Source organism: Theropithecus gelada, chromosome 18 (assembly GCF_003255815.1).
Source record: "Theropithecus gelada isolate Dixy chromosome 18, Tgel_1.0, whole genome shotgun sequence".
Lineage (NCBI taxonomy): Eukaryota > Metazoa > Chordata > Mammalia > Primates > Cercopithecidae > Theropithecus > Theropithecus gelada.
The window spans coordinates 37,793,833-37,805,906 of NC_037686.1; the positions used below are offsets into that span (position 1 = coordinate 37,793,833).

At 45.6% G+C, this 12,074-nt stretch overlaps 1 protein-coding gene across 1 annotated transcript in view; it reads left to right on the plus strand.

Moving 5' to 3' along the window:
• Nucleotides 1-1,973, plus strand: part of SLC14A2 (solute carrier family 14 member 2) — a 78,454-nt gene extending 76,481 nt beyond the window's left edge. Inside the window, exons 21-22 of the mRNA XM_025365218.1 lie at nt 159-208; nt 1,512-1,973. Coding sequence (XP_025221003.1) covers nt 159-208; nt 1,512-1,712 — 251 coding nt within the window. The 3' untranslated portion in view covers nt 1,713-1,973. The remainder of the gene's footprint in view (nt 1-158; nt 209-1,511) is intronic.
• The last annotated feature ends 10,101 nt before the right edge of the window (nt 1,974-12,074 follow it).

Here is a 12,074-nt window from a genome sequence, read left to right on the forward strand (position 1 = left end):
TAAAGCTGCCAAGGAATGGAAACATAACTCAAATTTTTAAAAAATCTTAGAGATAGCATTTGTGGCATAAAATTGATGGGAAGAGAATATGTAGACCAATCTCGAGGTGCTATTAAATAGTTACTGGTCTATTTCTTGTTTTTTTTTTTTTTTCCTAGCACTGTTTGCTGCCTATCTGGGTGCTGCCCTGGATAACATGTTATCTGTGGTGAGTCGACACAGGTTCAGAACATGCCTACAACATCCTTCCTGGTGTCCTCTTGGTTTCCCCCAAACCTGCAGAAAACCTCTCTCCTCTAAGAACCATTCCCCAGTTCATCTCCCTCATTTCAAGTCACACTACTCACTTTAGCACCTGCTAGGCAGAGGGAGCCAGGCCCTAAAAGTTTACATTTCAACTATGGGCCAATCCATTCCTATCATCAGTAGGCCAGGAGCTCCTTAGAGGACAATTTGAGGAGCATTATCTTGTAAATCAAATTCCTCTCTATCGTCTTCTGTAAATATTTTTAAATATTTATTATTTAATTTGTGTGTGTCTGCCCAGCTAGCTTGTGAGCCAGCATATATCCTTGCCCCACGGCAACTAACCAGCTCCCCTCCATAGAAGAAGGGGAGTGAAGCCCCAGCCAGGCCAGAGAGAAGCCAGAGCTGAAGCTTAAGGTCACGGGCCAGTCTGGGAACCCCTTCCTCATCTGGGCTCCAGTAGGGTGATGTGTGAGGTCAGGAGGAGCCCATGCTGGCCCCCAACCCCAGTGCAGAGGGCTCAGGGCCCCACTTGCAGCTGGTGCCTCCCCTTCTCAGATAAGGGTACAAGGGCACACTTTGCGCGGACAACCAGGAGGAGTCCAGGTGATCCTGTGGATAAGGAGGGGGTGGGCATTCTAGTCACACCTGCCTAAATCTCTCCCTTACCTTTAGTGAAAATGGGTGGTTTGGACTTAGCATAGGAAGGAATTTTTCTAAGCAGTAGAATTTGCCTTCCCTGATACTATCCTGTCTTCCCCAGTGAACTAAATCTCTTTTCTGGGCCTCATTGTATTTGTGCACACCTCAGCTAAACACTTGATGTTGTACAGTTTTGTGATGAGTCTAGTACTCATTGTACTAGATGCAAAAGACACTTCTCCAACAGGGGCTGATGGAAGAAGACACAGGATGACCATAGTTCCTAGAGTTAGAAGTCTAACCTGGCCAGAAACACAGCTTCTGACAAAACACAGCTTCTACAAAAGGCATATTATGCTTTGATGACTTCTACATAAGGGCATATTAGCCCAACTATTAGGGTTCCCAGTGGCTGCATTTTGAAGATTGTGTGTTCACCTGTTATAATGCAAATGAATAGCACTGGCATGATTTTATTTATATTGGTCATCAATGAAGTATCTTCATCAATGCCCATAAAGCAGCCCCTCCTGTCCCCAGGGCTGTAGGTGATTGATAAGGGCTGATTAAAACAGCACAAGCACCTGATATGACCAAGGCTTATCTGTGTTCTTTCCCCCCAGTTTGGATTGCCACCCTGCACTTGGCCCTTCTGTCTCTCAGCTCTCACCTTCCTGCTCCTGACGACCAACAACCCCGCCATCTACAAGCTCCCGCTCAGCAAAGTCACCTACCCAGAGGCCAACCGCATCTACTACCTGTCCCAGGAGAGAAACAGAAGGGCATCAATCATAACAAAGTACCAGGCCTACGACATCTCCTAAGTTTCCCTCTCTAAAACACATCACTGTAAATTCAGCCTTCAGCAGGCAGTCCAGGTCCCCAGGATAAGAGACCATTTAGCCTTCCCTTCGGTCTGCTCTGGGACTCTCTCCCCAAACACAAAGAAACATGTATGTAGTCACCATTCCAGAACCTCTCTTTTCTAAGATGCACAACACTGTTCAAAGATATGTTTAGTTGAAACTTTATACCCATAGTTTGTTCCATAAGAGCTCCCTTTGAGGGGAACTTGCCCTCTTCTGTGAAATAAGCCTCATCCTTAAAGAGAAGTCACCAAGAAAGGGATAGAGGTCAGCGACATGGTCACACAACTCAGTCATTTAATATGGAAAGCACAATACCAGGAGCTGTGCATTAGCCCGGAAGGCAAGAGGGCTGGTTCTGCCCCAGCTCTGCTGCTAATGAGCCCCTACCATGTTGAGCAAGTCCTTCCCCACTCTCCGCCTCAATTTCTTAATCAGTTTCGTGACAGGGAGGGATGTGAAAGTCCTTTCCACCTCAGAAGTGTTGATTATTCTCTCTCTTCTATAGTCTGATGAAATCAGCATGACAACAAGTAATTACTTTAAGTCAAGGATGGAAGGGTTACCCGAGAAGAGGCAGGAGAATGTTAACGTTCTATAAAGTTTTATTTTTGGGTTATGGGAAGATGCTCTCCAGACTTGGGGTTAGGAATCTAAATTCACTGAAAATGCCAATGTGCTTTCCTTTACATTACAGAAATATTTCCGGAGGTGTCAGATGAAAACTGATCTGTATCAACACTCAAATCATGTTATAAACAAATGTGTTTCCTTTTGTAATATTCATAATCGTACTCTCATTAAACTGTTTAAATTTGCAAGTCAGCATCAGGGTTTTCTTAAAATGGGGCTCACCTAGAGGTTCACACATTGCTTACTTGAGGGGTTTTCCACGGTCAAGCATGTGCCTGAAAAGAGACAAGGATGGGCTCAAAATCATCAGAACAGGTTTGATTTGCTTATGGAGTGAATTACACAGAAATGACTTTGGATATGGTTTTCTGTTTGAGTTGAAGCACAGATTGTTAATAACCCATCTCACTATTTAGGGTAGAGTCTGTTAGCTTTGTGCCCCCAAATTACAAATCAAGCCAGTCTTGAGTGGCTAGTAACGCTTGTTTAGTCAACTCTGGTTATAGTTTCAAGCTCCTGAGCCACAAACCTTCTTTGTGGAACTCCATGTGGCCGGACCTTCCCACCCCTTCTCCAGGGGGAATGAACCTCTCATAGTGCCACAGTGGGGCCTCCCACCACCCCTCAAACACACACGCACTCCCAGTTTAGTGTCATGGAGATGAGGACATAAGAGGGAATGTGGGGGAGCAGAGGCAGGAACAGACCCTCTATAACCACAGCTTTAAAGAAAGAATTACATTTTACCAAATGTAATTCATTTAGAAAAAGTTAATTTCTATGTTTACCTTTTCTCAGTCTGCCCCCAAGATTCTGGCCATCTTTTAGCAGCCCAAGAGCACTGGGCGGCATATTTCTCTTCAACATCATATCTAGCCCATACGACTTCTCCAGGAAAATGCAGCACTTAAGGGTAGAAACAAATCCTCCACATAGAAAAAGCGAGTCACACTCCAGAGGCTACCTCTGAGTTTGCAATCACACCTTGAGGCCAAGAAGGTCTCAGGCTGTATTTTAATGACCATGGAATGAGTGCTCTCTGAGGATTAAGCATCCAGGAATTTCACCAGAAGGCTGTTTATGCTCACAGCTCACTCAGTTGCCCCAGAACCTCCAAATGATGACATACAACTATTAAAGCACCAGTTTTCATGCATTTTCCACCAAAGTGTTATAATCTGGTTTTATTAAGAGCAGGAAACCCTTCACGTGCATGCTGTTCTGGTTATTGACCGCTAATAAAGCCCTTCAGCTGTTCTAAGTATTCCAATATCCTCGGCTATAAAGCAAGCTTAGTTGGCCCACGATACTAAGCAAAGTAGAAATAGATGGGGTAGAAGAATTTGATCTATGAAAACATACAAGGTCTACAGAATACCAAAGTAGCCAGTCTAGTCCAGCACTTCAATTAAGCACCAACAGTGGAGAGCTGCAGCCGGTTCCACCAGCTCCTGCGAACCCACTACGTGAGCACATTTCTCCCCATGCCATTCAGTGACATCACATTGATAGCTTGAAACCGGCCACAGTGGGAGTATTTACATCACAGAAATCAGCAAACTCTATAAATCTGGGCATGCACACAAGACACCAACACATGCTTTACGAGCGCACATACAAACAACAACACAAAAAGGTATACAGGAATGTGAGAGGGAAAAGGGAGTAGGGTATAAAAATAAAAGGACAGGGCTAGGCGGGGTGGCTCACACCTGTAATCCTAGCACTTTGGGAGGCCAAGGCAGGTGGATCACCTGAGGTCAGGAGTTCAAGACCAGCCTGACCAACTTGGAGAAAACCCATCTCTACTAAAAATACAAAATTAGCCAGGTGTGGTGGCACGTGCCTCTAATCCCAGCTACTCAAGGGGCTGAGGCAGGAGAATCGCTTGAACCCAGGAGGCAGAGATTGCGGTGAGCAGAGATCATGCCATTGGACTCCAGCCCAGACAAGAGTGAAACTTCATCTCAGAATGAATGAATGAATAAATAAAATACATAAAAGGACATACACACCTATGTATCCCAGAGAAGGGCCTTACATGGGCCCATGAAGATACGCTGGGTACCAAGGCACATGATTAACTCAACTGTCGAGGAAATTTTTCAAATGAGTGGGGCAGAGTGTGTGCCACATATATGAACACATACACGCACAAGTTTTTTTTCCTTCATTGAACTAGCCCATTGATGGCACATAATAGCCCTGAGAAATAGCAACTGAGTAATTGACTGAAACACCCTCCTACCCCTCTGTCTCAATGGAGCTGCTTTTCTATTCTCTCTACAGAATAAATTCTGTAGACTCTATTGGCTAGAATTTGAAAACCGTTTCACGCACACAACAACGTACTTATAACAGATACACAGGCTCTCAACTAGGCCAACTGACTTGCCTCCAGAACTTACTGCCTGTAGCCTCCTCCCAAAACACATGTGTAGGGTTCAGGAAAAGAACTTTTCAGAGTGGTGCATGATATCTAGCCCTCAGCATTCCATCATTTTATGAGCAATAACTTCAAGGCCCTTTTGCAAACAGTCTTCTACAACCATCCTTTCCTTACAGAGCCTTTGTTATTCAGACATTTAAACTATGTAATGTTCTCAGGTGAGGAGCAGGTAGATCGATGGTAGATTGGTTCTCAAACTCGAGTATGTGTCGGAATCACCTGGAGACCTTATTTAACACACATTAGTGGGCCCTATTCCAAGACTGTCAGTCAGTGGACCTGAGGCAGGGCCTGAGAATTTCCTTTTCTAACAAATTCTCCACAGATGTTGATGCTGTGGGTCTAGGAGCCCATACTTTATGAGATAGATTTAGAAATAGGATGCTGCCTCCACTGATTTATTTTCCTTTCATTGCATATTGTAATTTACTGGTTGCAAATCTAAGAACAGACACACTGGTTGTGCATCTACGAATCATCTGCAAGGCTTATTAAAACACAAATCCCTGGGCCTCAACCTCAAAGATTTGGATTCACTAGATCTGGGTGGAACCAAAAATCTGTGCTTCTAACAAACTCTCAGATTATACAGATGTGGCGGGATCCAAGTTCAGAGATCATTGCACAGGTTCTTACTCTCGGCTAGATTAGGATCCTCTGATTCTGATGCCAGGCCCTACCTCAGGCCAATTAAGCCAGCAATGGGCCTGGGCACAGGTAATTTTTTAAAGCTCCTGGGGTGATTCTAACATGCAGCTGGGATGGGAAAACAACTGTGCTGCCTATTTCTTGGGCCCCAACTGTTTCTAATTTGAGTCACTCTTCAGCCCTTCGTTAACCCCAGTCCCCATCCTCAGTCCCCAGGTGGGTTTGGACCTGCCATGGGATGCAGTGAGAAGCGCTGGGCACTGAGGCAGGAGGAGCACAGACAGCACAGAGAATCCTCTAAAGTGAAGTTTGTCTCTTTCTCACTGTTGTTGGGGGCTCACCCTGCACCCCAAAGAAGACTAGATTTAAAAAAAAAAACCACTAACCAGTAACATCCGGCTCAGTTCGCTGAGCACAAAAACAAGGTTTTGCTTTGGCCCTAGAAGCCTGCTGAGTGAGTGCCTCGGCACTAGAAAAGAGGAGCAGGGGATTGTCCGGAGTTCCTCCAACCATGCTGCTCTCAGTCAGGCAGCACAGGCACCCGCAGAGCTGGCTAGAGGTCAGAGGCGTGGCCCCAGTGAGAAGCAGCAGGTATGCCCTATGAGCAGGTAGGATGGGGTTAAGGGCTGGCCTGGAATGAGGGCAGAAGGTGGAAGTTGGGGGGAATGGTGATGACAGCAGTTGTTGCAAGAGGGCAAGCCGGTGGGCAGGCAGTGGGTGTAGAAAAGCAGCTCCATTGAGACAGGCATGCAGGGAGCCCTGTGCAGGCAGACATCTGCGGTCAGGGGTGAAGGAGGTGGAGAAAAGCAGAACATGGAGCCATGTAGAGAGCAGGTACTAGTGGCCAGCTGGCACTGTAACAGGAAGAGGGCAAAAAAAAAATATTAGCAGTTTTGGAGGTGGGGTGAGGCTCCACCCCTCTGTGAACTGTCCGGTGGGGCCAGCGCTGGGCTGGGACAGGGATGGGGTAGCTTTCAATCCTTTCCCCAGTACTTGCTTCTGGAGGGGTCAGTCTGGGTCACTAGGATCCACGTGTCACTTACAGCATGGCCTGAGCAGTAGTTGTAAAGGGTGTCATGGGGTGGGGAGATGGGCAAGTCAGGCACTACAAATTACAGCAGAGCATTACAAATCCTGGTGCCCAGGCAACAGCCCAGACCAGCTCTTTCAGAATCTTAGGGGCGGCCCACGCCTGGGTGGTTTTCAAAGCTCCTCAGGGGGCCCCCTCAGTAGAAGCTGTGGGGGGCACTCGGTGCTGTGCTGCACTATGCAGGGCTGCAGGGAGAAGATTCTCTAAAGAGCTCTCAAGTGGGAGGAGCCCCAGGCAGCATGATTTTGTCAAGTGGAGATTGTCTCAGTCCCTGGGGTCAGAGGAGACCTGCAACCGTGCAGTTGTTAACCTCTGGATCTGGACAAATGTAAGCTTTGCTCTTGGCCCCTCTAAAGACCTGTGAATCCTATTCTGCTCATCTGTGTGTTGTTCTTGTTTTTAAGCTTCCAGAGAGACACTGATGCTTAGCTAGTTTCTAACCCTAGCATACAGCAAGATGGAAAGCTCAGGACACAAGATTAAAGTGACAATCTGGAGGGCAGGACAGGGACTCTGGGCTGTGGCTGGAGCTGGGCCACAAGCCGCCTTCAGGGGCTGACTTCCTGTTCTCCCAGGCCCCACCGTGGCTCCTTGGCCTTAGCCCCAGGTTCTCAGCATGAACAGACTGTGAGCTCCTTGTGAACAGGGATGAATTTTGTACATTCCCCTAACTGGGGCCTCTCTCCCCAGGGGCAGTGAATGAGTGAGTGAGTGACAGACACAGTTATCCTAAAGTAGGTCCTCCAAATTATGTCCAGCAAAAAAGAGGCATTGCCTTCTCTGTTGTTATCTGTCCTCCCATCAGTGTCTCACAAGTCTTAATAGCTTTTGAACAAGTGGACCCATATTTACATTTTGTACTGGGCCCCATGAATTACGTAGCTGGTCCTGCGCTGAGCTCCTGGTGGCAACTGGAGCCTGCTCTCCCATGGCTGCAGCATCAAATATCCCCCTGGGCTAGTTCTCTGCTTTCAAGCTCCTTCCTCACTCATGACAGCATGAGAGAGCAACGCAGAGCTGCGATATACACAGAGCCTCACTTGTGAGGTACTCACTTGACAAGCATCCCAGGGAGCAAAGGAAGTGCACCTTCCACCCTGAAGACCCAGCACACCCAGGCTCCATGGTGCAGGGACTGGAACAAACCAGGATGGCACCCAGCAACCAAAATATTTGTGGATTTTCCAGCTGGAGCAAAGGAAAGACCGAGACAGACCCCTACTCATAATCAGCTCGTGAAACTCCCTACTGGAGAAAGGCAGAAAGAGCAGCCGGACTTTTGTCCATCCCTGCATACCACCCTGGGGGCTCTTTGAATCAACGTTTAGCTGGATTTCACCCAATCACAAGCGTGTGTGAGCGCGGAGTACCACCATGACTTGGCTTCCTGCCCAACACATCACACCACAACCTGTTGAGTAACCCATCTTCCCCACCACGTTATAACCTCTGAGGGGACAGATTATGTATCTTCATGGCCCCCATCTCCAGGCCTGGCACGCAGCAAATGCTTGATACATATTGACTGACAGATGGATCCCTCCTTCAGCATCCCTGTAAACCTGGAATTGATTCCAGGAGGTGTGTACTAAGCGAGGTAATGTTTAACCAAAATGCAGATTCTAGCACCTCCCCTGAACCCCAAGATAATGGGATTCAGTAAGTGATGGGGTATCTGCATTTTTACCTGCATCGCAAGTGACTTAAGGCCAATTCTCCTGACTGTCTGAAGAACTGAAGGAGGCAGGTAGAGAGAGGGGGGCCTCAGCACAGGAATTTGAGTAGAATTCACTTAGAAGCCCAGGACATGATTGCATGAGTGGCCGTGGGTCAGTGGGCAGCTTGCAAATCCAGTCATTGTAAGGCCTTATCCTAGGAAGGCCCTCACAGGGACTGCGGATGGGGGTGTAGGGTCAAGGCAGGTGGCTACCATCTGCCAAGAGCAGCAGCAGACCTGCGGCTGGCTCCATGGCCTCTGTGGTCCATGCCCACCCTCCCTCCTTACCATCACAGCAGTCGCCCAAATGGCCCAGAGAGGAGCTCGTGGGAACCACACTTACTGTTGACACTGGGAGAAAAGAATGGAAATATGATTTGGCGTAACTTGAGGGACATATAGTTTGTGCCTTTCACACCCGAAAAACCTCAGTTTACATCCCTTATGAATGTCTTAGTAGCTTCTGTATTCTTTAAGAAAACTCTAGTTTTTACATAAAATTTAATCTTGACCATATACTTCAACATTTAATTTTATGTTATCTGGTATCACCTGTCACCTGGGTGAAGGGTTTTATTTGCTCAGCAAGGTGGGAAACTCTAAGGTCAAAGACCTCATCTTATAATTACTTGAGCACAACATACTTTGGAGACCAAACACATTACTGAGCACAGGATATCCTTGATGCTTGATTCACTTACTATTTGAACTCCTGGTTCTGAGACCGTTATCCGAGAAGAATAAGAGGATGCTGGATGTGCTTCCATGGAGAGACAAAACTGTCTGAGTTTTCTAAGGGCTAAGGCTAGGGAGGAGACAAAACTCTTCTTCTAAAAGTTTCATAGCTTTAGTTCTTATATTTAGGTCTCTGATCCACTTTGAGTTAATTTTTGTGTATGGTAGTAGAGTCCTCAATCTTCTGCAAGTGGATATTCAGTTGTCCCAGCACTATTTATTGAAAATACTATTCTTTTTTGCATATGGGATTGTTTTTCAGAATCTAGAAAAATCTTTAGTTCTCATTCCTCTTGCTCTAAGGTAGTATTTCTGTAACTCATCAGTCAAGGATCTTAATAAATACATATCCAAAAGAAAAAATTTTAAATAAGAAAAAGTCATATGATCCAAGGAGATCCAGGTACATTAAGCCAAATAAAGTTAAACATCTTTCATACCATTGGCTTCTCAAAGACTTTAATGTCAGTGTGCTTTTAATGAATCACTTATCCTTCTTTTACCAGAGAAGGCTGTGTGTGTGTGTGTGTGTGTGTGTGTGTGTGTGTGTGTGTGTGTATGTCCACATATTAACATCTCTAGGAGTATACTTCCAAACACCTCAAGTTTTGGAATCTTTCTTTTGTAAGAATAGACTTACTGACTTGAACACTATTGGGTTGTTTTAATTTCATCTTGGAGAGTTAGGCTAACAGGATGGTTGGGGTGTGTGTGTTTTGTAGAGTTGTAGCTTTTATCTTTAACTTAACCAGGGCAAAGCAGAAATAACACAATAAACTACGAATTCCTCTGGGGTTTTATTTAGAAACCGAATGTAGAAGCCACAATTTTAGTTTGTTTCTGAAGTGCCATTTTTCTTAAACTGAAATATTAATGCGTGTGTTGTTGTTTTGTTTTACTTTTTGAAAGTGTGGTCCAAGAACCACCTCAATCAGAATCACTCAGGTGTAGTTAAAAAGCACAGATCCCTAAGGCCCCTTCAGACCTAATACTCAGAAACACTGGGGCTGGAGCCCAGACTGCACCCCCCGACCCCAGAATCCCTGGTGATTCCTGTGCACATCGAAGTTTGAAAAGCATGCTTTTCCTTGAAATTAAGAGACAGTGAACCCAGTTATCTGCAAAGAGATAGGGGACAGAGACTGACATGCACCTAGGACCAAGATGGCTCTTTCTGTACCTTTGTCCCTTCCCTTCTTCATCTGCACTGCCCACCTTCTGTGCCCTTTTGCATGCTCACACATCCTCCCTTATGATCAATGGACTTGAGCACACTGCTCACTCCTTGGCTTATGAAACCTTCACGGTGTCAGCAGAGGGCGCCAGAGCCCCTCCAAAAGCCATGGAAGGTTCCATTTGCTCGTTGCCCTCCTTTTGCATTCCAGGCTTTTGCATTCTATTCTAGGCATCTAATTTTCCAGGCTTAGGCCTGTCTCCTGCCTCACTGATATTCAAAGGGACATTGGATCTCAGGAGAGTGCACAGCTGCTAAGAAACGCACTGATTATGGGGCCTGGAAATTTATTTACTGCCTCTGAGCCCAAATTTCACATCCTAACAAGGAACTAATTTATTAGCCTGTTATTGTAATTATAATATAGTAATGAATTGTAACTAATTTATTAGCCTGTTATTGTAACTACAATTACAGGTTAAATGTTACCTCATTTAACCTCATTTTAATGGTTAAATGAGGTAACAGGTGAATGTGCCCACAAAGGTCAGCAGCCCTGTGACTGCCAGCACCCTCCCCTGTGACCAATGGTGCAAGTGTAAGCATAGACACTGGTAACCCTGCTCCCACCTGCACCCTGCCACAGGTACAAGTGCACACAGGAATGCAGCAGCTCTACTTCTGCTGGTACCCCATAAGCACCCTGCCACAGGTGCTAGAACACGTGAGTGAGCACAGATCTTGCTGCCACCGCCCCAAAGAAGCACTTTGTCTGGCACCACCCATCAGAGGGTTGTGGCCAGTGGACCGGGAACACCTTGACCCCTCTGATGCAGCAGGTTCCCAATCTCAGGGGGCCAGATAACAAAGCTGGGGTCCTGGTACCAGCTCCCCAGAGTTAGAGTCCACCAGGAGTGCTGAGCTGAGCCGTGCCCCTAAAATCTTCCAGAAATGAACCCAGTCAACTGAACCCACCTTATACCACAACGAAACCCCCAAGGGTTTCATAAAAGAAGAGAAAAGCAAAAAAAAAAAAAAAAAAGACAAAAACAAAAAAACAAAAACAGATTGAACGGACAGCAACTTCAGAGGTTGAAGGGACATCAGCCCATACAGATGAGAAGGAATCAGCACAAGAACTCTGGCAACTCAAAATGCCAGAATGTCTTCTTACCTCCAAATGACCACACAAGTTCCCCAGCAATGGGGCCTAACTGGGCTGAAATGGCTGAAATAACAGAAAAAGAATTCAGATTATGGATAGGAACAGAGGTCACTGACATCCAGGAGAAAGTTGAAACCCAATCCAAAGAATCTAAGGAATATAATAAAACAATACAGGAGATAATATATGAAATGGCATTTTGAGGAGGAACCAAACTGATCTGACATGAAAAACTCACTTCAAGAATTTCATAATATAATCACAAATATTAACAACAGAATCAACCAAGCTAAGGAAAGAATCTCAGAGCTTGAAGACCAGTTCTACAAAATGGACAAAAATAAAAAACAATAAAGAAGAATAAATAAAACCTCCAAGAAATATGGGATTATGTAAAGAGACCAAATATACAACTCCCTGGCATCCCTGAAAGAGAGAGAGAGAGAGAGAGAGAGACAGCGAGAGAGTGAGAGCGAGCACAGAGCACAAGCAACTTGGAAAACATTTGAGGATATCATCCATGAATATTTCCCCAACCTCACTAGAGAGGCCAACATTCAAATTCGGGAAATGCAGAGAACCCTTGCAAGATACTATACAAGATGACCATCCCTAAGATACAATAGTCATCAGATTCTTCAAGGTCAAAATAAAAAACAAAATGTTAAAGGCAGCTAGAAAGAAGGGGCAGGTCACCTACAAAGGGAAT